This window comes from Mucor velutinosus (assembly GCF_035048745.1).
Source record: "Mucor velutinosus strain NIH1002 chromosome Unknown tig00000041, whole genome shotgun sequence".
In the NCBI taxonomy this organism is placed as follows: domain Eukaryota; kingdom Fungi; phylum Mucoromycota; class Mucoromycetes; order Mucorales; family Mucoraceae; genus Mucor; species Mucor velutinosus.
This window is the reverse complement of record NW_027041905.1, coordinates 4,296,774-4,323,216: the sequence shown is the minus strand read 5'-3', so window position 1 is coordinate 4,323,216 and position 26,443 is coordinate 4,296,774. Positions and strand designations below refer to the sequence as shown.

The window sequence follows — 26,443 nt, the reverse complement described above, 5'->3', positions numbered from 1 at the left end:
GGGTTTCTACCCCTCCAAAAAACTATAGTTTACAGTGGCAAAAACACATTTTTTGTTTATCACAGCACAGAGGCGTCCCTGTGATGCTCAACTCTAGTTAACAAGCTTACGGCGTGGAATGGATGATGAAAGCAACGCACAACAAGGACTTTATATACTGCACTGTATCGAAAATTAGCCTTGCTCGATTGACTTTGGTGGACAATTTCGGCTGGGGCTGACATATTGAACACAGTAAAAGGCCCATGATCACTCATGCTACCGAGCCGAGTAAGGCCCCAAACGATGCTTAACGCTTAGGCTTGTACAAAGCATAAGTTGTTGGTGCAGTTTTAATACATACTTTTGTTTGAAAAAACTCAAAATATCTGAAAAACGAGTTTGTCTGAATAAAAGCTGTGGGATAGCTATCAAAAGTAGTACCATTCGAAGAGTATTTTAATTCTGCACAATGGTTACTACCAAAAAGAATACGTTCGAAGGATGGTAGTGTTAACGTTAGTGCTGCGTGTCTCATTCTGAGCATATAATTTGCTTTCTTGCTCGCATGCAACAACCTTCTGATTACAGGTATTTGATCCGTCGTAGATAATACGTTGTTGGAAAACAAGGCAGCCAAACCCGGTTGATCATATCATAGTTGTTGTCGCCTAGGATTAAGGCGACAGCTAATAACTGAACCGCAATCCTCGTATTTTTCATTGCTTCGCGTTGCGCCGTGAACTCCCTGCCATATCATGAAATGTAGATTGTTCTTTTCCAAAGATTGTGGCTCTATATCAGTCCTTTGCATATCAAGGACGAATCGTATCAATAAACCTATAATATATCCAAGATTATTGAGAAGCCAAAAGCGCACATCTATATTAGAAGCTATGGACTTTGTACAAAGTGCACGTCCTGTAAGCACAATATCATGTACAATTGCTGAATCCTGTGAAACCGGGAGATTCTGAAACCTATCGAAAGCCTGTAGCATGATGAAAATCAAAGATAAAGTTAGATACAGCTCTTCTCCTTTGTCTTTTCTCTATCCAGTACAACAATGAGCAAAGCGCCAAGATTGCTGCCATTCGAGGTATTTCAGCTGATAGAATCCTATCTACAAGATGACGAGAGAGCAGAATGTATTAAAGTTTGTTGGAATTGGTATATTGTTTTCAAACAATTACTGTATCGAGATATAACAATTGGAAGCCAAAGGCAATTCAGCAGCTTCTACAGGATGCTCAACCAAGGCTACAATACCATGGATGATACTGGAAGGCATGTCAAATCTATCCGGTTTCTGCCCTCACCCACATTCTCGGCGTCGAAACAGCAGTATTGTAGATTCTTGAACCAGCTCACTAAGTTGCCAATGATATGTCCTAATATCACATCCCTACGTATACCTGACCATGTATTAATGTGGAATCGCAAAGAAGAAGAAGACCAAAGCAATTTATCGTTGAACAACTTGCACATTCTTCAAGCATACACGACTGTTTTGACTGAAGTTGAGTTGGCATTTTATGGCCCCATTTGGCCATGTTTGACAAGTCCACACCGACTACAGCACATCAAGTTGACTTGGCCGGATGGAAAACTATGCTTGAAGCATTTGGAAGAGGTCCATCAACATTGCAGTTTGCTGGAGGCACTTGATATTTCGGTACTACAGTTCGATACGTCGCCCATTACACTAGGTTTTCAGACGAACGTTGCAACAAAACTAACGCACTTCACCCTCAAAAGTCAACACTTTATCAGCAGCGTTGAACCTGTCTTTATGTATGCAGCACTTAAATACCCTCAACTACAACACCTGGGCATTCAATCAGCATCACCAACTTCCACTAAAACAGATTTAGAGGAGGAGGAGGAGGAGGAGGAAGAGCTCGACATTGGCACAATACTTTTAAATCGATACAGCGCTTATTCATCGTTTGTTCGTAAATGCCTCCATGTCAACTCTTTGGCACTAGGGAACATACTGCCAGATCAAGTTCTGCTAGAAGCGATTTCCACCATGGGTATTCAACTGAAGCAAATATCCATTGAATCTGTATTTGGTCTGTCTCGAAGTACGTACGATTTAATGATGCTTACGATACAACATGCAGTGACATCCATGACACTGCATTCTTTACTGCGTGTACGCAGTGCCACTGAAACCCTCCTGGGAACGTTAGCCTCATGCCGCAAGCTAGCCCATCTGGATTTAGGCAAGCAATCTGATGTACCTGTAGACCTTGTGCTTGATCAATGTCCTCAGTTGATTTCATTGGGTCTGTACGATACAATGGCCAGACTAAACACAGTGGACAATGGCGACAAGTGGGTACATCCCTCTCAACATGTCAAGTTACACCGATTCTCATTAGACAAAGTCATGTTTGATAACAGCGTATTTGATTATCTTGCTCGTCGATGTCCCAAATTAACACAGCTCACCATTGTCAACAGCATTTGCTCTTCTTCTAATACATTTGTTCGTATTCATATGTCTTTGTCACGTTTGGGTCAAGTGAAGATTGATAGACTCTTTGCTGGTCGATACAGTCGCAAACTGGAGGAGCAAATCACTCAAGTCGCCCTGAGCATCATTCAACAGAGGCCAACGGAATTGCAATGTGAACGGCCAGATTTTGATGCAGATATTACTCGCTGGTACGAGGCAGGCAGATGGGGCATCGAGCCTTGTGGCTATTTGTCCATCTGTTGCCAGGCTATTGATCGATTATTTGTCAATGGAATCAAGCTGATTTAAACTCCCTATTGAGGAAAAGAGTTTGTTCAGTGTTGGTTGTTTGAATTAAATAAAATTCGTGTCCTTTAATTTTCTTTTTCTTCTTTTTCACTTTATTTGTGTGCTTTTTTTTTTTTTCCCGATAAAATGAATGATTTCGCAAGTGAACCAAGTGAAGGCGCTACTTCCAGCCTGTTAGCGCAAAAATCCCAACTTGAGAGAGTAAGTTCTGCTTGGATGTACGTTTGAGCTGGAAAATTCACACAATATGTAGCGTTTTCAACAAATTTTGGACCAAGTTACACCTTTTGCACCTTACAGATGGGTAGGTACATCTGTACTTTTAGTGCTGTTCATGTTTCGTGTCATTTATGCAGAGGGATGGTATATTATTGCGTAAGTATCTTGTTGGGTGGAGACAGTGGTGCAAAGAGAGCTAACGGCCTGTTTGTTCATTGCGTAGATATGCTTTAGGTACGAAGAGATAGATAATGAGCAAGAGAAGGGACATTTACATTAGGATAGGCATCTACATTTTGAATCTGTTCTTGGCCTTCTTGACACCAAAGTTTGACCCATCTGTCGAAATGGACACTCAAGCAAGTGAAATGGAAGAAGGACCATCCCTTCCCATGAAGAATGATGAAGAATTCAAGCCATTTATTCGTCGCTTACCCGAGTTCAAGTTTTGGTAAGACTTTCAAAGAGGGAAAGAGAGGGAGGCGAGAATCGGAAGATAATGACATTGGCGTTCATAGGTACTCTGTGACCAAGGCAACCGTTATTTCAATCGTCTGTTCATTGATCCCCTTCTTTGATATTCCCGTTTACTGGCCCATCTTGTTGATGTATTTCATCATCTTGTTTGGTTTAACTATGCGCAGACAAATCAGCCATATGATCAAGTATAGATATATTCCATTCGATTTGGGCAAGAAGAGCTACAGCAACAGAAGAAGAGTATAGATCAAATGCGAGAGAGGCAGCGAAAATTAATACACCATTTTATATCAAGTAATAAATTGTAAATCATTCAGTAGTAACAGTACGCATTCAGTGTGAGATTTGAAGGGGCGTTTGGGATGAACAGAGGCACAATTTGCTATAGGCGTCCAATAGCGAATAATGCTAGTTTTGGAGGCTCTGACAAGTGAACACCGGACATACAGCGGAATCATGATTTTCTCAGGGATATTCTTCATCGTTCAAAACGAAATGTGCCTGAATTCACACACAAAGCTCGAAACAATGACCATTGTACTTGACCTTGACCAAATTCTCACGTGGAAAGCGGTTGGTAAGATAGTTTCTTTTTCCGATGTAAATGTGATTACAATTAGCATTCCCTTTTCCTCTCTCCTTTATAACAAAACAATGTCCAAGCAAGGTTGAATCAGAACATGACGTCCAATGGCTTGCAAGCTTACTTATACAATAATTTCAGACTTAAAAGTCTTATTTAATAGATTTGCAAACAATGACGTTCCCAACACAATGACAGCACCTAATGTAAGGAGAGCCTGTGTTGCTGCCATTATTCGCTGGAGACCCTATTTGGAAGTAAATTCGTCCACAGCCGCTACGCAAGAGCAACAACAAACAGAGAAATTGGCCGTGTCGCCTATGGAATTCCTAAATCAATCCTGGGTAAATGACACCCAAGGCGAGGCTGAAATTTTATTTATACAGCGTGCTTTACATCCAGGGGATTTGTAAGTGAAATTCTCGTTTTTTTTAGCGCTGTTAGTGAATCATTATGTATAGCTGGTCTGGTCATGTTGCATTTCCAGGTGGCAAGAATGAGCCTCAAGACAAATCTGATCTCGATACAGTGATTCGTGAATGCAAAGAGGAGATTGGCATTGATCTGAGCTCGCCCAGCTTCATACCATTAGGCACATTGGAGCATCGGGACATCAAAAACATCAAATTGAACAAGCTAATGATGGTGCTGATACCTCATGGTAATTTAACCTAAACAACGATAACAACAGCCATCTCATACTCAAATATGAAACAGTTTTCTTGCAGGTATCTGCTATCACACCACCATTGACAATTCAGACGTCTGAAGTAGCCGAAATACATTGTAAATGTTGTAAATATCAAATATGGCTGTAGATGTACTGAGCAATTTAAATAGGGATACCTGTCAAATACCTTTTAAGAGAGCCCATTGTGGCCTATAGCCCTTTGGGAGACGTTGTGGTTGCTCCTGAAATGCACACGCCATTTCCACCATCTGTCAAGGTCGCCGCTATCCCATTCTTCAGTACCAAAAACAACAGAAAACCCCACTTATGGGGGATGACACTGAGAATGACACAGGATATCTTTGACATGACACCCTCACACACTGTCATGACCGATGAAGAAGCAGAAAAATACGAATCAAAGCTATGATTCAATGGTAGAATCCCCAGTAGAATTTACTACCCTATCCTTGTGGAACGAATAAAAACTGCCATGGGGTGAAGTAATGCCGAACTTCCAAGAGAATCTTTAATAAACTTTGATACCAAGACTTTTCTATATGCTGTGCATAAGAGATTTGTACCTTAAGTTTGTATAGTTACATTTGTGGAATGCGATGCAGTTTATTATATGACTATGTAGTAGTAGTGAAATTAAGGGAATTAGAATGTAAAATGTATGTAAATATATGTAGAATACAGCGCTATTAATGTTGTTTAACGTCCTGTTGGAAAAAGGCGTCGGAATGGGGTGTAATAGGTGAGGGAGGGTCAGAACAGGTAGGCGATGTTGATGTCGATGGAAGCGATGAAGGGCCACTGGCAGCGTTGGTGATTATATACATGTGCTTCTTTGTAACTGCACGAAGAGGTACATGGTCATAGCTGTTGGTGGAATCCTCTTGCTCTTCTTCATCCTCGTCTGTCAATACAAAACTGCCATTGTCAACACCGTGATGTACGCTCTTCATCAACATGGCTTCGGTATCAGCGTGCTCGGCCATGCTCAGCGTATTCATAAATCTTTCCATTTCAATGGAGCGAACAAAGTTACCAAAGGAATTCTTTACAGACACTTTCGAATCAATGTAATCTAGACGAGTGAGACATCCAGGACGAATCATGGGAAGATACCGGCGGAAGCAAAAGAAGGCAAGTGTAGCATAAATGGAGCCACCGACAAGATCAATGAGATAATGATGCGTTAAATACATGGTAGCAAACCACATCCACATAACATGGAAAACACAATAAGGTCTTGCTTTAGGACATAACCAAGCTAGAAACAGCATTTCAATCGTAGCGCAGCCAGAGTGAAGAGATGGGAAAGCACCAAACACAAGAGGAGAATTACCAAATGTTGTACCGTACAAATCCAAGCCCAAAATCTCATCAATTCGAGCTAATCCACCAGGTTGGCCATGCACAGAGTAATCAGCAGGAGCTGAGCCGTAAGAAAGCTCATACCATGGCGGTGATGTTGGGAATACAAGTTGAGTCAATACACCAGCCAAATTCATGTAGCCAAATGCTTGACCGAATACCGCCAGTGTACCTGGAGGGCCAAAGATAAACAGGGCCAAGGAAAAGGCAAATGGAAAAGCGAAATGAATGATACCATAAGGCAACCAGGCAAAGATGTCCAATACAGGGCTTGTATGTTGGGAGATGATTTCTGACAAATTGGCGCCATAAATGATACGTTCAAGTGTCGGCAAGATGTTAACAAAGATGTGCTGAGGCTTGATTGTGCTGGGAATAAATTGCACGGCATAGAATGTGATGAGCCAAGTGAAGACGACCATGGCGGGTACGGTAAATCTTCTAATGTAAGGTATAAACGGCGATGACACTAATAAGCATAGTAATATGAGTCGAACCCAAAGTGGAGGGAATTGAATATACACCATATCGAAAATGACAAGTGCAGCAAAGAAAGGGTACTGAATCCAGCTCCATTGAAACGAATTGCCAACTGACAACAGACTGTTTATTGCTTTTTTAATCATTGCACATGTAAAGAGCAAGAGGAAGAAGAGATTTGTGTGAAATCAGAAAAAAAAATTCTTGCTAGTGCGTTTATATACTTATTAGCTACAGAATCTTCTTTTTTATTGAATTATAAATATTAATATAAAACCACCTGTCAAGAAACCAAAAAAAAGTGCATTCATTTGCTATGTTTGAGCAGGGTTTTCATTTTACCGAATCCATATCATTGGAAACATCCGTGGTTGACGAAAAAACTTGATATATCAGGCTTCTCACATGTTGACTTGATCTGCGTCTCAATTGAGCAATGTACATGTGTCAAACAAGCATCTTGTTTATACTGGCATTGCGTGAGTCCTTTGGGAAAGAGGGTCCATTGGATGCCCGTGCCGAGAAAAGAGTACAATATGCAGTGCGTTGGCAGATTACACAGACAGGGCTTTTTGATTTCTGTCAGTTTAGCCTTTACCCGGCTCTTACGCCGACAACATGGCAACTGATTTTACCGAGATTTTCTTGGGATGTGTGTGTGTGGGGGGGACCTGATGCCGTTTAAGCCTGCTTTATGGTTTTTTTTTTTTTATTGAAAAAATATACATGCAAAAATTCTAATATATATATATATGATAGATCAAGGAATATGGGTAGCGCCCTTTGCTTGACGCTTTTGTTGAAGAATCTTCTTTTGGCGATTCTCTTCAGTTTTGAATGCGGATTTGGTGGATTTCTTCTCTTCTCGACGATTCTATATAAAACACAGAATAAATTTCTATTTTCTACCTATCCCTTATCCAATGCAAATGGCTTTACCTTTTTTGCCTCTTTAATGGCTTGTTTTCGTGCTCTCTTTTCTTCTTTTGTCTCGGCCTTTGATCTGGGTTCACCCTTATTCTCTAAGGGTACCTGATCTTCTTCGTCATCCTCTTCTTCTCCCTCCTCTTCAGCGTCGCTCTCTACTTGTTGCTGCTTCTTCTTCTGTTTACGCTCCACCTCTACCAACACAGGCATGCCAGTCTTGGGATCAATGCGGATTCTTTTTGATGGTCCTTTGTCGTTGATAAGTGAGGGGTGGTTTTCGAGATTAGAATAGGTGGAAATGACACTTTGAACATCCCAGGTTTCCCTTTGTCTTTGCACAGGTCTCTCCAGCTTGGGCTCCAATGCAGATTGAGTCAGCTTTTGTCTTGTTGTGCGCTCCATCTCCTTCTTTTCCTCCTCAACGACACTGGGCTTGATCAGGCCTTGACGCATGCTGTCTAATTTGGCAGCAGAGGTCTCGCCTTCTAACTTGGGTTGCATCTTTTTGCCCACAATCTCATACTTTTCCAAGAATTCATCCAGAATGGCATCGAAATCAGCGCGCTCTTCGAGATCTTCTGCGTTGCTGTCGTATTCGCTTTCATCGTCGTCGTCTGCGTACTCTTCTTCGATTTTTTCGAATCGATCATCTAATAAGCGCAGTTGCGTGTTACGATGCATGGCTGAAGATGAGACTGAGAATCCAGTTTGCTTGGTTTGGCGGTCAAAATCGTCAGATCCATCATCAGAACCTGCTGTTCTGCGTTTTTGACTCAACTTGAATCTACGGTTAGAAGGTGAGTATATTTAATCTACACAAGGCGAAAATGAGGACCCATACTTGTTGAATGCTGCTTGCCAGTCGTAGTTCTCTTCATTGATCTCTTCCCCTTCCTCGCCTTCAACTTCATAGTCCTCGTATTCTTCCTCAGAGTCGTAATATTCTTCATCTTCGGCTGGATCATAAGGCTCACCATCAGCATTGAGCGCCTCGAAAAAGTCATCATCCAAATCATTTTCAACGTATTCTTCATCGGACAGAGCCTCAAGTACTTCACGCAATCGAGGATCCATGTCAGGCTGAAGGCCGCCATCAAGACCTGTGGATTGATTCATGACACCGACGCTCATTTCAATGTTGGAGGGCAGCACATTAGTGGGTAATTGAAACAAGTTGGGGTTCTTTTGATCTCTGTGCACATCATCATCCTTGAACATACTGTCGTTCAAGGTTTTTGGCTTTTCCTTCTTGGTGGGAGCCTCCAAAAAGACGGAATCAGTGCCGCCGATAGGCTTCAAGTGCTGAGTGTAATCGTACTCTCCATCGTCAAAAAAGATACCATATTGTGCTGCTTGGCCAATACGTCTAACAGAAAAGTTTAGATGTCGGTCTTATGAAGCCTCTAGCAGTGGTCCTTACTGATCAATCTCATCCTGGGTCAATTTTTGAGGTTTGGCTTTCACTCTTTCAATCTCTTCTTGAGATTTATGCTGCGAAAAAATAAAACGGGATCAATACTTGACACATTCACTCCTTATTTTACTGTCCTACCTTCATTTGATTAATAGGCAGCACTTCCTGAAGCACACGATCAGGAGCCTCAGAGTCATTGATCAAAGGATCCTTCTGAGAACGATGAACAACATGAAAATGCTTGGCTGATTTCTTGTCAATGAAAGGTTTTTTACCCATTTTGTGTGATAGATATGATGAAGAAAAAGAAGAAGAGGATTTCCAGTACTGCACAATAGCAGCCCTTCCCGCCCACAAGGAAAAAAAACCAGAGTGGCTTATGGATATACCTTGACAAGCTTGATTGGTTAGTAAATGAGATGGTATGGAACCCTTTATTTGATGAGCCGAACAAATTGAATAAATTACCTCTGTCCCCTTAACACAATCGCCCTTTTATTCCTTACCTTTCTATACTCTTCCTTTAAAGTTAATACAATGTCTGTTGCCTCTGCCACTGCCGCTCCCGTTCTTCCTGATCATGTCAAGAAGCCCAATGAAGAGGAATTCAAGAAGGCGTTGGCTGAAGTAAATGCTAATATCGAGAAGCTTCAAAAGCAATTTGTAAGTTTAAACATTGTCCTTGTTGCCATAGTATGAAACACAGTAACAAACTGTATGTACAGGATGCTGTCAGAGAAAAGATCAATAAGCTCCCTCAAAAGAACGACAATGCCCGTCGTGAAGAGATCAAGGCAGAGTTGAACGAGATTCGTGATAAGCAAGCTGCCCTCAAAAAGACCCGTAAAGCTGTTTACGAACAATTGGACGCTATCAATGATTCCATCAGAAATAAGGTACGTATTGACGAGAGAGGATATGTGCGTGTACAGTAAGAGACAAGTGATTGATCTATATCCTATTGTTAGGTTGGTTCTATCAAGGGCTTCCAAACCAAGATCCCCTTCAAGACCACTGAGGAAGTGGATGCTCGCATCGCGTATGTGCACTTGAGAAAAAATAAGGCACCAAAATAGCATATTAACACGCGTTACTCTAGTGAACTCGAGAGCAAGATTGAAGCTGGTGTCAGAATTGTCGAGGAAAAGAAGGTACTACCACAGATCTGAATGATTTGCTGATGGGAATATTGCGATATTAACCTTGTAACACATTGTAGATGTTGCAAGAGATCTCTTTGTTGAAGCGTAACCGTCTTTCAGTTGAGGATGTTGATGGTCAACAAGCAGCTATTAACAAGGAAAGAGAGATTTACGGCGAGCTCAAAAAGAACATTGATGATTCTGAGGCCAAGAAGCTGAGCGATCGTTACGAGGAACTTGATGCTGAGTTCAAGCTGCTTCATGCTGATCAGTCCAAGCAGCGTGAAGCTCGTAACCAACTCTACGACGAACGTAGCCGTCTCAAGGCACTGTTGGATGAGGAGTACCAAAAGATGCGTACCATGCGTGATGAACACCGCAAGAACAATGATGAATACTACACTTTTGTTCGTCAACTAAGAGAATACAAGCGTGAGCAAGAGCAGCTCCGTAAGGAACAAGAAGAAAACGAGAAGCGTCAAGAAGCTGCCAAACAAGAATTGGAATTGGCTGCTTTACCTGCTTTTGAGAGTGAAATCGCTCTTTGCGATAACCTCGCCATCTTTTTGGAAAGTTTTGTCTCATCTGGTGCAGACAAGAAATCGCAACAAGAACCCTCTGTCAATGCTGCTGCTGATGCCTTTGATGGTATGGTGATCAAGAAGCGTGATGAAGAAGATTTCTTTGTCGGTAAGAGCAAAAAGAAGCAACAACAAAAGCAAAAGGACCCCAAGGACAAAAAGTCAGATTCCCTCAAGTTACCCCTTGCTACCATGGAGGCTTTCTTTGATATCAAGGTCACTGTGCCTACCAAGATTTCTGAAATCCCTGCTACTCTTACTAAACTCAGGGAGCGCAAGGAATATTATATCGCTGAACAACCCAAGGCTACCGAGTTAAATAAAAAGAAGGCCGAGGAAAAGATCAAGGCCATGGAGAAGGAAGAGGAGGAACAAAAGAAGGCTGAAGCCGAAGCTGCTGCTGCTGCTACTGCCGAGAAGCAGGAAGCATCAACTGAGGAAAAGAAGGAAGAATAACTTCGAAAAAAAAAGACGACATTTAACATAAAAACACATCATTACACATTATACAACAACAGAAAAATCACGAAAATTAGATTAGATGATGCCACTATTTTGTTTTCGAATAATAGAATAAACAATGTCCATTTTTGATATGCACGAGAGATCAGATGTAGCTGATGAGGGGGGGGGGGGGGGATTTACAATCAAGTGTAGAACTAGGATGTTTGTGGAATAGAGTACTTGGTATCACTGATATCTTAACATGATGAAACGAAAAACATGATCTCTTGAACCTTTGATTTCCTTTTGATCCATTCTCAGTTGGATGATGCAAGACAATGTTGAATATTATACACTTTTTTATGTGGTTTTGTAATGGAATATTGATATTATCTTTGACTATACAATAAGAGGAGGACGATGAGCTACATCTACTCTTCAGTTTTTTGGGCTTTTGTGGGTGATTCAATGCCGGAAATGTCCTCCTCGTCTTCCTCTCTGTGTCGCTTTCTATTAGACAATTCAGGTTCAGTTGTGTCGTTCAAGTCATTTTCCACCTCGGCAGCAGTGTTGGCATCATCGGCAGCATCTTCTGTAGTTGTGAGTATGGCAGGGGTAGAAACGGTCTCCTCAATGGCTTCAGTGTCATCATGTTCAAGTGTAGCTTCTACATCAGCTGTCTCGGGTTCTTCAATTACTGGTGATGGCGGCTTTTCTATGCGGACTTGGACATCTACTGGTACTTGATCTTCAACGAGTTCTTCTGATACTGCTGATGCTGTTTGAGCTATCTGCTCGCTCTCGACATTAGTAGCGGCATCGACTTCCATAGACAGTTCAGCCTCCACAGCCTCCTCAGTTTCTTGGGTTGATTCAGTGGTTGTTGTTATTGTTGCTGTAATGGGTTGTGCTTCGGTAGCGTTGTCAGCAGGAATGATCTCTGGAGTAGAGGCCATAGGCTCCTCAACAACAGCTGGTTTAGCGGCCAACACAGGCGATTTAGAAGGTGATGGAGCAGGGCTGCCTGGAGCAGGGCTTTCAACAGCTGGAACAATTGGAGATGCAACGACTTCAGGTGTTACTTTTGTTGCGGCAACAGTTTCTGTGGTGGTAGGCAATTTAGCGGGAGGGGCAACAGGGCTGCTAACAGCAGGAGAGGAACTGGCAGGGACAGGGCCACCAGTGACAGAGGGACTACTGGGAGTAGTGATTCTGGGAGAAGACACTGGTGAAGCATTGTTACCCATCTGGAATGCAGGAGCAGCAGCAGATAATGTAGACGAAGGCTTTTGAGATTTGAGCAAGTCAATTTCCTTTTGAAGACGATTTGCTTTGCCTTGAGCCATGGAGAGTTGTGCCTTGTATCTTGTAGCTTCCACAGAGTGTTCATTGGATTGCTTGCGAAGATCAGCCAATTCTGCCTCCAAAGCAGCAATCTTAGCAGTTGAATCTGAGGAACTCTCTTTCGAAGCTTTCAGAGCGTCTAATTCAGCTTTGGTATTCTTTTGTTCGATTTGAACCTTGCGAGCCTTCATAAGCAATGCAGCATATTTTTTCTAAAGCAGGCATGTTAATATGTGTGGATACTCAGATCAAGCGTCTTTTTTGTTACCTCCAACGCAGTATATGCCTCAGTCTTCTGGGCGAGTTCTGCTTCCTTTTCCTTGACATCTCCAGACTGCTTATTGTTATCTTGGAGCTTTGCAGTGAGATCCTTGACTTGCGTTTCAAGGGCTTCCTTTTCACGAGTGGATTTTGCAGTGAGATCCTTGATTTGAGTCTCTAGGGTTTCCTTCTCTTGAGTCAGCTTTGTAACCTCAGCCTTCTAAGAAAGATAAAAAAATTAATGTCAACATGATCACCATGGTCAAAAGAAACCCAAACTTACTGAAGCAGTGTCATTGTTAGCTTCTGTACTCTTTGTTGCATCTGCTAACTGTTGGGTTGTAGCTTGCAGCTTCTTTCTGAGTTCAAAGGCCATGCGTCCTCTTTCGTTGGCCTTTTGCACCAGAGATGCCCTATCACTTTCATTGGACTTGATCTTTGCCTGAAGTTCTTCGACAGTAGACTCAACGCTGGATTTCTCAGTCTTGAGAGTTTCTAGTTCTGATCTAGTGGTTTCTAATTCTTTCTTGGTTGTTTCTAACTCTGCTTTGACACTCTCAATTTCAGCAGGATCGACTCTCTACAAAGATGTGTTAAAGACAAAGTAGTTAATAATTAGCACAATAGTTTACTTACATTGTACTTGGAAAGCAGCTTGGCAGAACGAGCAGTCCATTCCTTTTGGCTCTTTTCAAGAACCTCGACTTCAGATTTGGCTTGAGTGAGCTCTGCTTCCAATGAGCTGACCTTGACTATGGGAAATAATTGGTAAATACAAGTAGCAATGCGATCTGGTGATACTCACGTTCCAAGGGCGAGATTTGTGCTTCCATACTGGCTTGCTCCATCAGGGCCTTTTGCTTTGCCTCTCTCAACTGGGAGTTCTCCATCATCAGTAATTGATTCTGGCTCTTGAATGCCTCGTATTGCATCTTATCCTCCAATGCGCCAGTGGAAGACTTGTTTAACAAGTTCTTGTTCTCTTCACGGAGTCTGGCAATGTCAGCACGCAATGTAGCTACCTGGGTCTTGATAGCTTCCATTTCGCTTTCTACTCTTCTGCGCTTGCTGCGTTCAGTTTGATAATTCAGTTCGCTGGCGTCCTTTTCAATGCGAAGGGTGGTGTTGGTTTCACGCAGTTGCTTGACGATATCTTCTGTCGTGGCTACAAAACCAGCACGCTCAGGTCCATCCTGTTTGTCATTAGCAGCAGCCCATTCAGCGTACTTGGCGACCAAGTCAGACACGGATTGAGACAATTGCTCTTGTTGCTTGTTGAGTTCAGCCAACTTGTTCTTCCAGCTTTCCTCTGCAGTGTTTCTTTCGTTGGTTTCGTGCTCCAAGTCAGATCTAAGCTTGGCTTCGGTGGCGGCAGCAGCAGCGATGGTTGCCTTGTATTGTGAGATTTCGAAAGTGAGATTGGAGACATCAGCGCATAAATCACTGTTGGCTTGACGTTGCTCCTCGGCAAGCTTACTCTCAGATTCCAATTTAGCCTCTACGTCTGCCAAGGCGTTGGTCTTGACCTCCAGTGCTTGTTTCAATGTAGTGATTTCCTCTTGCATGGATGTCGTGGATGCTTCTAATTGCTTGATTTTTTCGTCTAACTTGGCCTTTTCATCAGCCAGTTCAGCTTGTGATGCGACTGATTGTTGCTTCAGAGCGTTGTATTCGGCAATTGACTTTTCAGCTTCTTCTTGAGCAGCACGCACAGCTTCGTTTCGTTCTTCAATGTCCTTTAAGAGCTTGTCAATAGACGCTTGTGTCTTTGTGACCAGAATATCATGTTCAGCAGTGCTAGCAGAAATAAGCTTCTCTTTCTCGGCAATGATGGTTTGATAGGCGTTGTTATCGTTCTCCAAGATGCGGACACGATCCTCAGCCTCGGCCAAAAGACGCACATGCTCATCACAGGAAGAGCTAAGAGTTGCAGTGGATGATGCGTTTTCAGCGCTGGAAAGAGCCTTTTTGAGTTGCTCCTCTGTAGTGGCCAATTTGGTTTGTGCAATGATACGTTCTTGGTTGGCATCAGACAGCTTTTGCTCAATCTCGGTGATTTGCTTCTTGAGGAAACGAACCTCAGCCACGGATTCCTTGTACTTGTCTTGAAGTTCAGATTGGTCGATGGACTTGTAGTAATCCAACTGCTTTTCAGTAGTAGCAAGCGTATCACGAGCATGCTGCAATTCACGGGTCAGTTTCTCCACGGTTTCCAAAGACTGTTCAGCAGAGTTCTTGTCCACAGCAGTGATATGGTCAAATCGAGTCTTGAGTGCTTCCAAGAGAGAGGCCATTTGATTCTTGTCAGAGCTCTCCTTGTCTCGCATTTCCCTGAATTCCTTGTAAGAGGTGTGCATGGCTTCATAGCGAGTTTGCAGGACCATGTTTTCTTCACGCAGCAGTTGGAGTCTGCTCTTGTAGTCGGCTATTTCCTTCTTGATGCTGGATAGTTCTTGATCGCTTTGAAGAATACGTTCATTCAGCATGGCATTGTCACGGACAAGCGAGTTGCTTTGGCTTTCAATGCGTTGAGAATGGCTGTTTAGCTTTTCGAGTTTAACCAACAGATTGCGCTTCTCAACCTCCATACTGGTCAATTGGCTCTGGACACGCTTTTCAGATGCACGGCTGTTGATAAGTTCCTCCTTGAGCTTGTTCATCTCCTCCATGGTCTCCTTGCGATAAGACTGCAGTGTGATATCCATCTCTTGACGCTGGCGTTCTTGGGTATCCTGCATTTGCTCAAACTTGACTTTGGCGTCACCATCTCCCAATTCATTGACAATCTTCTTGTAGTTTTCGCATTCGATGGTAGTGGTATCAATCTTGGATTGCAGCTGTGTCACCTTGCTAGAGAGATCAGATGTCGCTTGCTTGGCCTCTTCAAGTGCTTGCTTATACAGGCTGATATCACTGGTGTGAGCAATGGTGGAAGAGCCAATCTTATTTTGAGCTTCTTTGAGTTGTTCACGCAATGTTCTGACTTGCACAGAGAGCTCCTTGTTGAGGTCTTGCAGTTGTGCCACATTATCATAGACGAGTTCTTGGTGTGATAGAACAGGCTTGATGTTGGCATCACGCAGCAGACTGGCGCTTTCTTTCAAACCGGCAGGAATGGGCTCACTACGTTTTTGAATGACGGACAAGATGTGTTGTAATTGGTAGGTGGTATCATTCAGTGATGCTGTTAAATTGGTATTGTCTCGTTGTAAAGCACTGTAGTCGCTCTGTAACTTTGTGTTGGCATCTGTGAGCTGTTGATAAGCCTTCTTTTGATCCTTGAGCGAGGTTTCCAGCGTTGTGTTCTTGTTACCAGTCAGCTTCAATTCTCTGTAGAGTCTGTCAAACTCAATTTCTTTTTCTCGTTGTTTACGACTGAGTTGCTCAATCAGGCCGTTGAGGTTGGCATTACTCTTGACAGCAATGCTATACTTGTCTTTGAGCTCGAAGAAGTCTTCAAAAATATCTTCGGGTCGCCTCTTGAGGTTCTGGTAATCTTGGATCAATCGAAGCAAATTGCTGGTGGGTCTGCCTTCACCTGATGCTGTTTCTGTTGTGACACCTGTCATTTGGTTGAAATTCACTTTACGAAGCTCTCTCTCTTGGGCCAATTGATCTTCCAAATCCTTGTTCTGCTTTGCCAGTTCTTCTTTTTCTTTAGTGATGTGATCAATCTTGGCCTCATATGAGCTAAACTTGGAACGTGTGTTGCTAGTGTGTGCGTCGTAAAGCGCTTGCAGATCTTTGAATGCTTTTTGAGTACTGCCCAAAGTGAGTTCCATTTGATCCTTGGATCTCGTCAGTTCGCCCAGGCTGTTTTCAGCTTCAATCACACGGATCCTTGCGTGTTCCAACTCCTTTTCGAGCTGATCCACTTTGTTTTGGAGCTGCTTCGTTTCTGATTGAAAGTTGCTGATCTTTTCCAATAACTTGGTACGCTCTGAGTTCTGTATGGCAAGTGGATCATCAGATTAGTAAAGGCAGCGAGTGCAGCAGTAGGCATGTACATACACTGTCCTCTCTCAAATTGTCGTAGAGTTCTTGAAGATGGTTGATTTGGCTGTTGAGTGATTTAATCTTGCTGTTAGAATCTTCCAGCTCATGGTTGAGGCTTTGTTCCTTATTCTAGAATCGATGTTGGTTTTGCGTCAAGATGGCAAACTCATTCTCTTAGGACTTACTGTAAGTGAGCGCACAAGATTAGACAATTTTTCAACCTCAAAGGACTTTTGCATATTTGTTTGGCGTTCCTTGTTCAATTTTTGCTGTGTATCATTCAGGGATTCTGTTGATATAGTATATAAGATGACATGCTCATAGATTAGCCAAGCACACGGGATACAAACCTCTTTGTTGAGCCAACGTCTGCAAGTTGTATTGCTCGCGTTCTCTGAGACGGCGTTCGCTTTGACAGAGATCTTCGAATTTCTCCACTGCTTCTGTTCTGCTTCGCTCAGCGTCTGCTTTGGCTTCTGCTAACTTTTGCTTTTCAGCTCTTTCTTTCTCCAGTTCATTCTCTATAGAACAGATAGATGAATACATGCTTTTTCATCAGTTCCAGAGGCACTCACGTAAACTTAGTTTGGTTTCAGAAAGGCTCTTCACAGTAGCTTCGAGTTCGACATTTTGTTTCTCTACATCGATTGCACCCAAAGCTGTATGATGTTCAACACGACCTATTAGATACATTGCATCTATTCATATTAATTTACTGTGTTTACCTCCTCGTAAAAGCTCAGAATCTTCTTCCTTGCTAGCCATTTTACAATTGATGTTAGAGTAACAGGAAAGAAAAAGAAAAAAATCAATTCGACGTGCAACTGAGAAATCACTCCGCCCTTGTGACGACACTGTATAGACATCTTTGGCACCTTTAATGCAAAACAACAGACAACCAACGCATTATGCGGCACACCCTCATCAAGCACTGTGTCTGTATGCTATCTGTATATTCTTCATATCAATCTACAATTCTTGAGGCTTCTTTAAGCCAAAAAATGATTTTTATGACTTTGGATTCAACCAACATTTAGTGCACATCTTCTTTCACATCTGTCGGCACAGCGTACATGACATCTCATCACAAACCCCAGTCAATGCTTTTCAAGGAATTTGGTTGTAAAGCTAGTTTGAGCACATTGTGTTGCCAGGAATGTAAGTTGATGAATACTAGTAATGCCTCATCATGACGTCCAATGATAATCTATCAAATCTCAACATCCAAGAGTTTTCCATGATACAACATCTCAATTGAATGTAGATCAGTTTCAATTGCGTGGAAGCTTATTCATTTCAGTGATTCCATTTAAACTTGTTGCTCTTAATAGAACTGATCCCTTCTCTGATATGCATTGATGGCCATCTAGGATTTGCCCGCAGCCAAATGCTATAGCCACATACACCACACTTCCATCAACTTCCATTTGAGTCCCAAGAAATTTTTGGTGACTATTGAAATTAACTAGATCTTCAGATCCAGCAAGATCCAAATCTCTATAAAAGCACCCATCTTTCGAGCAACTCAATGCTTTTTTCTTTAGCTTGCATTTTTCTGAAAAATAACGTTACCAATATAGGGCGTAGGAAAAGATTCGTTTTGTGTGCAAAAGTACTTTGTTAAGTATTAGTAGCTGCTGGGAGAATCTTTTCTCAATAATCTGCGTATATCCTAAGGTGACTCAAGCTTGAAAAAGTGATTGTTTGAACTATGGGCTAGAGTTACTGGATCCTTGAGCAATTGCTTCGGCATGCGCTCGGTGATGGTGCTTTAGCTCTCAAACTTTCTGGATGATATATTCCTACGCCTAAGGTAGACACTATGTGTCCATTACCTGAGGCAAAACCATATCACCGCCATTTTTTTTTTTTTTTACATCTAAAATTTAAATGAAAATTTTTTTTATACATGGGTGGCTTTTGTTAGTTGTATCACTTCAATTTCATGTTTGGTCTGAATAAATGTGACAAATTCATTGACTGGCATGTTGTTTTTGGCCATAAAAACCATTGTTCTAATTCCATGCATATAAATCCATCACCAAAAGTGCCTCTCACTTGATAAATGTCACCAAAATTTGTGAAATTTGTCATTTAAATGTTTAATTTCTCGAGCTGGTAGGCATTTCACTGCGCTCTAATGTACACCAAATGATTGCTAGGAGCCAGTAAACTCATGCTGGACCATTCGCTCAAAAAAAAACGTGTTGATGATTTTTCATCCATTTTGCCCTTGCATCTATACATCCAAATTCTCAAATTCCACAAATGTCGAAATTTCTCGGTCAAGATGCACAATTTACTATGATGTTTGTTAGCAAACTTTAGGTGAAATAGAACCCTCTTTCACATAGCCATCTTAGATTTCCGTGTTTGGATGGAAATTTTTGACATATCCTGTCAAAGTGAAAAAAGCACTTTTTAAGGCGTAGAGAAGTGTTTTCAGTATAAAAAAATTAATTAAAAAATTCCAGTTGATAGAGCATCTAATTTTGCATAGAATTGATAAAATCCACTTTGATACTTTCTTATTACCTTGATGGTGAAAAAATTCTTAAAAGGTCTAGAAAAAATCGAAAATGCCAAATGAAGCTCAAATCCTGGCCACTGGCAAAGCTACAATTCACACTCCGGTACTGCTCATCATCAGGCTGGTGTTTTCGAACATTTAGTTGATTCATGGTCATGCAAGGCATGGCAATCCTTGCTATTAAGCTGCTTTGACTCATTCCAGTACACAAGAGGTAGTTAATATAAGGGATTGACATCTTGGCTATAAAGCTGCTAAATTGATGAAAATATATTGGTGATTGCACTAACGATTCTGATATGGACGAATATACCAACATATCGCAAATTAAAGCTCTGTACATCATAGATATAGTTCTCTATAATGCTTTTGAACAGTATTTTTTGCTACCTACTTGATGGCAAAAAAGAAGGGCCTATTTATGAGAGACATTCGACAACCCACACCATGCTTTTTTTTTGCATGAATTTGGTCTCCAGGAAGCAATATCCGATTTGATTGCTATGTCTATGCTACGTTTGTATATGTAGATTTGGCCAAAAACGCGAGTTTTCCCGAACAAACAGACAATAGAGCAGCCTGCATATTCAAATATAACGCTATTTGCGTCATCCAATGTTACTCTTTGCAGAGATGCCATATCAACCATCGAGTACGTTGGCCCTGAAAAGCATGATATAGATTTATATGACATACCTTTTTTATAGAAGAGGCAGAGTTTAATGTATCAATATACAAGAGATTTGCATAGCCAGGCATTAGGAATATACTCCTTGCGCTTCTCATTTGGGTGGTGATGGCCAACATGTCAAGCTATTTTTGTTTGCTTTGTTATCAGGTTTGCAGCGCTGAAAAATAGTATGTCAAAGAAGCTTATATTGGCTTGCTATATATTGATTGCCCTTAGAAGAACATCAAGGTGTATATCAAAAACTAGTCAATCTATCTCGCTACGCTTAATGCCGGTGTCGCCCTACGGGCTCTCGCCAAAGATATTTTAAATCAGATATAATAAAATTTTGGTATATCAAGTAGATTTTAAACAATGTTTTATTAATAAAAAAAAAAAGAAAGGTTATATCAGAGCCACCAGGAGGAGGAGAGGAGGTATATCCCCCCAGCACCCTGTTTATTTACACTGATATCAAACGGTGCTAGTTGTAACAGATGTTTTGAATGAAATTAACGAGTAATCCAGTAAAATATGAAATGAGGTTTTTAGCGTAAATAGCCATACTTTGCATATGAAAACCTCATAAAAGTGGTTTCATAGGTTGCTTTGGATCGACAGAAACATTTTGATTCAATATATACCATAGTAAAACGCTTCGTTTTCAAGGTGAGAAATGCGATCGTTTAAATTTTGGTGAACACCATTAGGTACTCCTCATGCTTTTTGGTCAATTTTTGGCCATGTTTTTTTTTGGCTCAAAAAGTTGAGCAAAGGTGTCAGGAAGGTATTACTACTCAAGTAAAATTGTTTGGCGTTATTCCGGTGGCTCAGAAAGTCCTACATGTCAAGATACGAAGGCTTGAAAGCTGTCAAATTTGGTTATGTACTGCTTTACAGAGTGTATTTACACGGCATAAATCGCTTTTTTTGGTAGCTATAATTTACTGGAATGGAAGTTCTGTAGCTTGAGAAACTTTTAATTCGAATAGAAGGAGCATTGGTTTTGGTAAAGCTGATTCATGCAAATTTCGACGCGCTATGTTGCTGGTAAGCTTATTAACAATGGAAACAAAAACCCGAATTTGGTGCTTAGATACTATAGTTTTGCATATTCGCTTCGCTACAATCAAGCCCTCATATAGATCAATACTATCAAATGCTGGATTGGATGCTTAGTTGTCACAGGTTTGCACCTTTGCTTCGCTACGGTAAAATCCCCCTATAAATCAATGCTATCAAGCGATGAATTAGACGCGTTATGTTCTTCCTCCAAATCCCCTCCCCATTGCCGGCTTTGCCAGTGATTTTATTCATCTTTTACAGCACACAATTCTTTAAAATTTTAAAAGGGTATGATTTGTTTGTCTATTTTTTTTTTGAATGTTTTACAGCATATATAGTGAAGATGACGCTAAGCATGGCGTGCTCATTTTATACGGCATTGTTGTCAATCTGTACACCTCATGCATCTTTGTGGAAGTAGTAATATTCAACATCCGTGTGTTTTAGTTCCACGAAACAAGTTGAAATGAAAAAAAAAAAAAAAAAAAAAAAAAAAGTGCACAAGAAAAATTTTTTTACTCTCTCTTTCTATCCTAGTTGTCACTACGAGAAAAAACTACGCAAACATGGAGGTAATCTCTTTCAAATAGACATTAAAACACTCGATTCACAGGGAAATTTTGTATAGCAATATCTTGCAGGTCTTGACGACCTTTTAACTAAGTTGGCACAAGCTCAAGATTCTGAAACTATCAGAAATGTAAGCAGGACACTTGGAAGCAAAATCAACAGGACACTCATCCAATTTTTTGTTAGGCCACCTCTGTCCTGAACACACAATATTATGCCACTGCTGATTGTATTCCTGCTCTTGTAGAGATCATTTCCAGATCTCCTCACTATCAAGTTCGACAATTAGCTGCTGTTGAGTTGCGTAAAAGAATTTCCAAGTGGTGGTCTCAGGTACCTGAAGCCAATAAGGTCACTTTGCGTGATCAATTGTTGAATATTGCTTTGAATGAAACCAAGTAAGTATTTATTGCAACGGGTGATGTTGCAGTCGGTTTGGTAGAAGGACAGAGACTGACATGCGGGTTTAGTGAACCTGTCCGTCATTCCATTGCACGAGTCATTTCCTCTGTTGCTAGCGTTGACATGCCTGATGACAAATGGCCTACCTTGTTGAAGTTTCTGCATGAATCTTGTGCCAGTGCAAACGCATCTCATCGTGAAATTGGTATCTACTGCTTGTATACCTTGTTTGAAGCCATCGCCGATCTGTTCATGAACAACACTGTCTCCTTGTTTGAGCTCTTTAACAAATTGATTGTGGATCCCGAGAGCAAATCCGTTAGAATCACTACTGTGTTGGTGCTTGGTAAACTTTCTGAATTTGTAGATAGCGAGGATAAGCCTACTATTGTAAGTGTGTGTGTGCGTTGTGTGTATGAGCGAGTCACTGACGTGCATCATGATAGAAAATGTTCAGAGCCATTATTCCCAACATGGTCAATGTACTGGAACAATGTATCAAGGACGATGATGAGGAGAACTCTGCCAAGATTTTTGAAGTTTTTGATACCTTGTTGATGTTGGTAAAGTGTAGGATGTGAAAAAGGCAAAACCCAAGTGCTGATGTAAGCTGTATATTAGGATGCGCCCTTGTTGAACGATCATTTGGCCAACTTGATTGACTTTTTCTTGACCATTGGTGCCAATACCGAGTTGGATGAATCTCTTCGTGTGTTTGCCTTGTCATTCTTAATGTGGGCTGCTGTTTAGTAAGTGTTTTTGTTTGCTGCCAAAGTACTGTGTTTAGTAACAACCATTTCAGCAAGCAAAACAAGATTAGACATTTGAAGTTGGTTGGACACATTGTAGAGAGATTAATGCCTATCGGTACCGAGGAGGATCCTGAGGATGTTGATGAGGACTCTGCTTCTCGCTTAGCCTACAAGGTGTTGAATGCTTTGGCCACCAATATTCCCCCTCAGCAAGTATTCCCTCTTGTGATGCCATTCGTCTTGAACTATATCCAAAACCCCAACCCCAGTTACCGTAAAGCTTCAATGATGGCTTTTGCTGTCACCGTGGAAGGCTGTACAGATATCATTGCCAACAAATTGAATGAACTCTTGCCCATTGTGTGTACTGGTCTTCAAGATCCCGAGATTGTCGTTCGTCGTGCTGCTTGTATGGCGCTTGGTTGTCTTGCTGAAGAAATGCCTGTAGATATTTCTGAACACCATCAAGTCTTGCTGCCCCTCGTCTTCAACTTGATGAATGACAATAACCCTGAAGTGACCAAGCACGCTTGTAATGCCCTTGATGCTATCCTGGAAGGCCTTGGTTCTGATATTGTGCAATATTTGCAATTGCTGATGGAGAAGCTCTTGTTCCTCTTGGACAATGCCACTGAAACAGAGACTCGTGCTACTGTTATTGCTGCCATTGGTAGTGCTGCTCATGCTGCTGGTGATGCTTTCCATCCTTACTTTGGTCAAGTCATGCCTCGCATCATTCAATTCATGTCTCTCAAGGAGTCTACTGACGATCAATTGCTGCGTGGTGTTGCCACTGACACTGCTGGCTCTATTGCTGAGGCAGCTGGTGCTGACTTGTTCAGACCTTACGTGCAAGGATTGATGACTCTGGCCATTGAGCAACTCAAATTGGACTCTCCTCGTTTGCGCGAATGCTCGTTTGCCTTGTTCTCCAACTTTGCTCGTGTTTTTGGTGAAGAGTTTGCCACCTTTTTGCCCACCATCGTTCCTGAAATCTTAACCTCCTGCAAGGTTGAAGAAAAGAACGAGACTGTATTGGATGAGGAGGTCGATTTGACCACTGGCGGTATGGATGACGACTTGGATGAGGATTTCGAAAACTTCAACTTCAACTCTGCTATTGCTGACGAAAAGGAGTTTGCTGTGGACGCTTTAGGGGAGCTCTTTGCTAACACTAAATCACACTTTTTGCCTTATGTCGATGCCTCTCTGTTGGAATTGCAAAAGTTGACCAGCCATTTGTACGATGGTGTTCGCAAGTCTGCTACTCAAAGCTTGTTCACCTTCCTCAAGACCTTTTATGTCATGTCGAACCCTGCTCCTTGGACTGTCGGTGTGCCTGCTACCTACGCCATCCACGAGAATGTCCAAAACTTGATCAACACTATCATCCCTATGACACTGGAATTGTGGAAAGAGGAAGATGATCGCTCTGTGGTAGCTCAAACATGTCAAGAGTTTGTCACTGCTCTTCGTTTAATGGGCCCTGTTCTCATTGCTGATGGCTTGGAAGATATCTCTGAAAACCTCTTGGAAATCTTCCAAAAGAAATCCATCTGCCAACAAGCCTTTGATGATGGTGATTATGACGAGGAAGATGACGACTTGGAGTCTGAATCCCTCCTGATTACATCTGCTGGTGATCTTGTCGCTGTTTTGTGCGAAACAGTGGGTCCCAACTATGCCAATTACTTTGCTGTCTACATGCCCCTCATCAGCAAATACTACAAGCCCACAAAGACACAATCTGAGAGAGCCATGGCTGTCGGTTGCTTGGGTGAATGTATCGGCGGCCTCAAATCAGCCATTACACCCTACACTGAACGCTTAATGCAAATCTTTGTTAAGGCGTGTAGTGATGAAGATGAGCTTGTTCGCAGCAATGCTGCCTTTGCCCTGGGCTGCTTGGCCTTCCACACTGAAGTTGACCTAAGCAGCCACTACCCTGAGCTCTTGACGGCTCTCTCGCCCCTCTTTAGTAACCAAACTCTGCCCAACACGATTGACAATGCTGCTGGTGCTGTAGCTCGTTTGATCTTGGCCCGTCCCAATGCTGTTCCCTTGGACCAAGTGTTGCCCACATTTACTAATGCCTTGCCATTGAAAGCAGACTTTGAGGAGAACCAGCCCGTGTTTGACTGTATCTTCCAGCTATTCAATGCTAACAATGCATTTGTTCTCGGTAACTTGCCTCAATTCCTCCACATCTTTACCCAAGTTCTTTCTGAGAGTGATCAATTGAAAGAAGCCACTCGTGCTCATTTGATTGAACTCATTCGTCATTTAAACACTCAATCTCCTGAACTTAATATCAGTTCCAGTGAATTGGCTCGTTTCTTGTAAAGCAACTACCCTTCTAATCATTCCAAACTTTAATCTACAATATGTCATTTTATCACTGTAACAATAATAAACACTTATAAAGAGAAATCCAATGTATACAAATTTAAAATGGACAACGCCATTAAATGACAGGTTTGACTAGAGTAATGTATTATCGCACATGTGCTAGTCGCTGTGATTGCATGTATACATTGTATGTGTTAATGAGCTCACAACAATTTAAATATTTTGGATCTAGCGTGAATTTCCTTTAAACTTATGCAACAAATAATGATTTCGCAGGTATTGAACATCATGTCTTCGCTTAAGTTTGAGTATATACGAAAAAAAGATTTCTTTGAGTTGATCCTGCCGCTTATAATAGTTAATGCTTGACATATGAGTAAAAAGCAATGGCTAAATTCTTTTTTTGCAATTTATCTATAGATGATATGCTCAATGTATGTGTTCCACTCTTTACATATGAGATGACACCGTTGCTCCCTATAGCAATAGTTTACTCAGACGACATAATATACATGATACCAGCAAGGTCCAACATTAGAGCACTGATGGTTTGAGTGCACTTCAGCTCTTTTTGATCAAGGGAATATTTTGGGCCTAAACTAGAGTGCTTCTTAACATAACACAATTTCCATTCTGATATCAATTTTTCAGAAACTTTCTACTAAGGTACATATCAGATGAAAGTGTATAAAAAAACCCGTCTCTATCGGATGGAAACGTTTATTTAGAGCAAGCAAGGCAACTTTCTTAAGTTTTTCTTAAAAAACTAAAAATGCAGTTTATTGATAATATCTATACAATTTTCTGCAACATTGCGAAAAGAAAAAAATACCATCAAATACAGCACATTTAAATGTATGTATTTCGTTAGAACACCTGTGAACGTTTAGTATCCTCATTGGGATGTAAACATCCTTTACAGGTCATAAAATTTCCACGAATGTTATTTTAGAACAAAATCGGTCCAATTTGGCATTCTTATTTCAATCTTCGACTTTGCACAAAGTTCGCTCGTTTTGTAAATGTTTCTGCGAATTAAGCGAAATTGAGGATGAAGCTGTATATTTTACATAGCACGTAGCATATTCAAATACTAATATGTAGCTATTTTAAAAAAATTGCACTTCTAGCAAACTTAGATGAGAAAGCACAGTGGTTTTCCGAATGTATTGATGACATCGGTCAGGTAGTCGATGCCTACAGTTTGATATTGACATGAACAAAAATAATTTTGTGCCTCCACAGCAAATGCATGGATAAGTTTAGCTTTAGGGAGGCTTATATCTTACATTCAGGCTTGAAAGATTCAATCGAAACGTCTTCAAATCATACAGTATCTAAAAAATTAAGAGACAATAGTTGCTTATTTTCCATTATATCCTTCATGGGATTACTCGATTCTGCTAACCTAAACTTGATAACTATTAAT

The 26,443-nt window shown here is 41.3% G+C and overlaps 8 protein-coding genes across 8 annotated transcripts; 5 read left to right on the top strand and 3 right to left on the bottom strand.

Annotated features, from left to right (window-relative positions):
- Positions 1 to 1,225: 1,225 nt before the first annotated feature.
- ATC70_001612 (Mitogen-activated protein kinase) lies at positions 1,226 to 2,752 on the top strand (the record flags this gene model as incomplete). The annotated part of the gene is made up of 1 exon (XM_064821006.1): positions 1,226 to 2,752. One exon carries the CDS (start codon positions 1,226 to 1,228, stop codon positions 2,750 to 2,752), a length of 1,527 nt encoding a protein of 508 aa, XP_064684926.1.
- A 126-nt stretch (positions 2,753 to 2,878) lies between these two features.
- Positions 2,879 to 3,697, top strand: ATC70_001611 (uncharacterized protein; the record flags this gene model as incomplete). The annotated part of the gene is made up of 5 exons (XM_064821005.1): positions 2,879 to 2,953; positions 3,006 to 3,127; positions 3,195 to 3,205; positions 3,257 to 3,422; positions 3,490 to 3,697. The coding sequence occupies 5 exons, from the start codon at positions 2,879 to 2,881 to the stop codon at positions 3,695 to 3,697; spliced, it is 582 nt and encodes a 193-aa protein (XP_064684925.1).
- A 528-nt stretch (positions 3,698 to 4,225) lies between these two features.
- ATC70_001610 (uncharacterized protein) lies at positions 4,226 to 5,134 on the top strand (the record flags this gene model as incomplete). Its single annotated transcript, XM_064821004.1, has 4 exons — positions 4,226 to 4,443; positions 4,496 to 4,695; positions 4,752 to 4,820; positions 4,875 to 5,134. 4 exons carry the CDS (start codon positions 4,226 to 4,228, stop codon positions 5,132 to 5,134), a joined length of 747 nt encoding a protein of 248 aa, XP_064684924.1.
- Positions 5,135 to 5,411: 277 nt separating this feature from the next.
- On the bottom strand, positions 5,412 to 6,614 carry ATC70_001609 (uncharacterized protein; the record flags this gene model as incomplete). The annotated part of the gene is made up of 1 exon (XM_064821003.1): positions 5,412 to 6,614. The coding sequence occupies one exon, from the start codon at positions 6,612 to 6,614 to the stop codon at positions 5,412 to 5,414; it is 1,203 nt and encodes a 400-aa protein (XP_064684923.1).
- Positions 6,615 to 7,327: 713 nt separating this feature from the next.
- Positions 7,328 to 9,187, bottom strand: ATC70_001608 (uncharacterized protein; the record flags this gene model as incomplete). Its single annotated transcript, XM_064821002.1, has 5 exons — positions 7,328 to 7,441; positions 7,507 to 8,278; positions 8,336 to 8,860; positions 8,915 to 8,985; positions 9,047 to 9,187. 5 exons carry the CDS (start codon positions 9,185 to 9,187, stop codon positions 7,328 to 7,330), a joined length of 1,623 nt encoding a protein of 540 aa, XP_064684922.1.
- Positions 9,188 to 9,445: 258 nt separating this feature from the next.
- ATC70_001607 (uncharacterized protein) lies at positions 9,446 to 11,087 on the top strand (the record flags this gene model as incomplete). The annotated part of the gene is made up of 5 exons (XM_064821001.1): positions 9,446 to 9,571; positions 9,634 to 9,804; positions 9,877 to 9,947; positions 10,008 to 10,059; positions 10,128 to 11,087. 5 exons carry the CDS (start codon positions 9,446 to 9,448, stop codon positions 11,085 to 11,087), a joined length of 1,380 nt encoding a protein of 459 aa, XP_064684921.1.
- A 419-nt stretch (positions 11,088 to 11,506) lies between these two features.
- Positions 11,507 to 17,441, bottom strand: trl1 (tRNA ligase; the record flags this gene model as incomplete). The annotated part of the gene is made up of 10 exons (XM_064821000.1): positions 11,507 to 12,631; positions 12,688 to 12,900; positions 12,964 to 13,260; positions 13,317 to 13,432; positions 13,486 to 16,627; positions 16,692 to 16,805; positions 16,862 to 16,965; positions 17,027 to 17,197; positions 17,252 to 17,335; positions 17,402 to 17,441. The coding sequence occupies 10 exons, from the start codon at positions 17,439 to 17,441 to the stop codon at positions 11,507 to 11,509; spliced, it is 5,406 nt and encodes a 1,801-aa protein (XP_064684920.1).
- Positions 17,442 to 21,507: 4,066 nt separating this feature from the next.
- Positions 21,508 to 25,008, top strand: ATC70_001605 (uncharacterized protein; the record flags this gene model as incomplete). The annotated part of the gene is made up of 7 exons (XM_064820999.1): positions 21,508 to 21,513; positions 21,570 to 21,641; positions 21,698 to 21,909; positions 21,982 to 22,303; positions 22,360 to 22,476; positions 22,535 to 22,662; positions 22,716 to 25,008. The coding sequence occupies 7 exons, from the start codon at positions 21,508 to 21,510 to the stop codon at positions 25,006 to 25,008; spliced, it is 3,150 nt and encodes a 1,049-aa protein (XP_064684919.1).
- Positions 25,009 to 26,443: the final 1,435 nt, after the last annotated feature.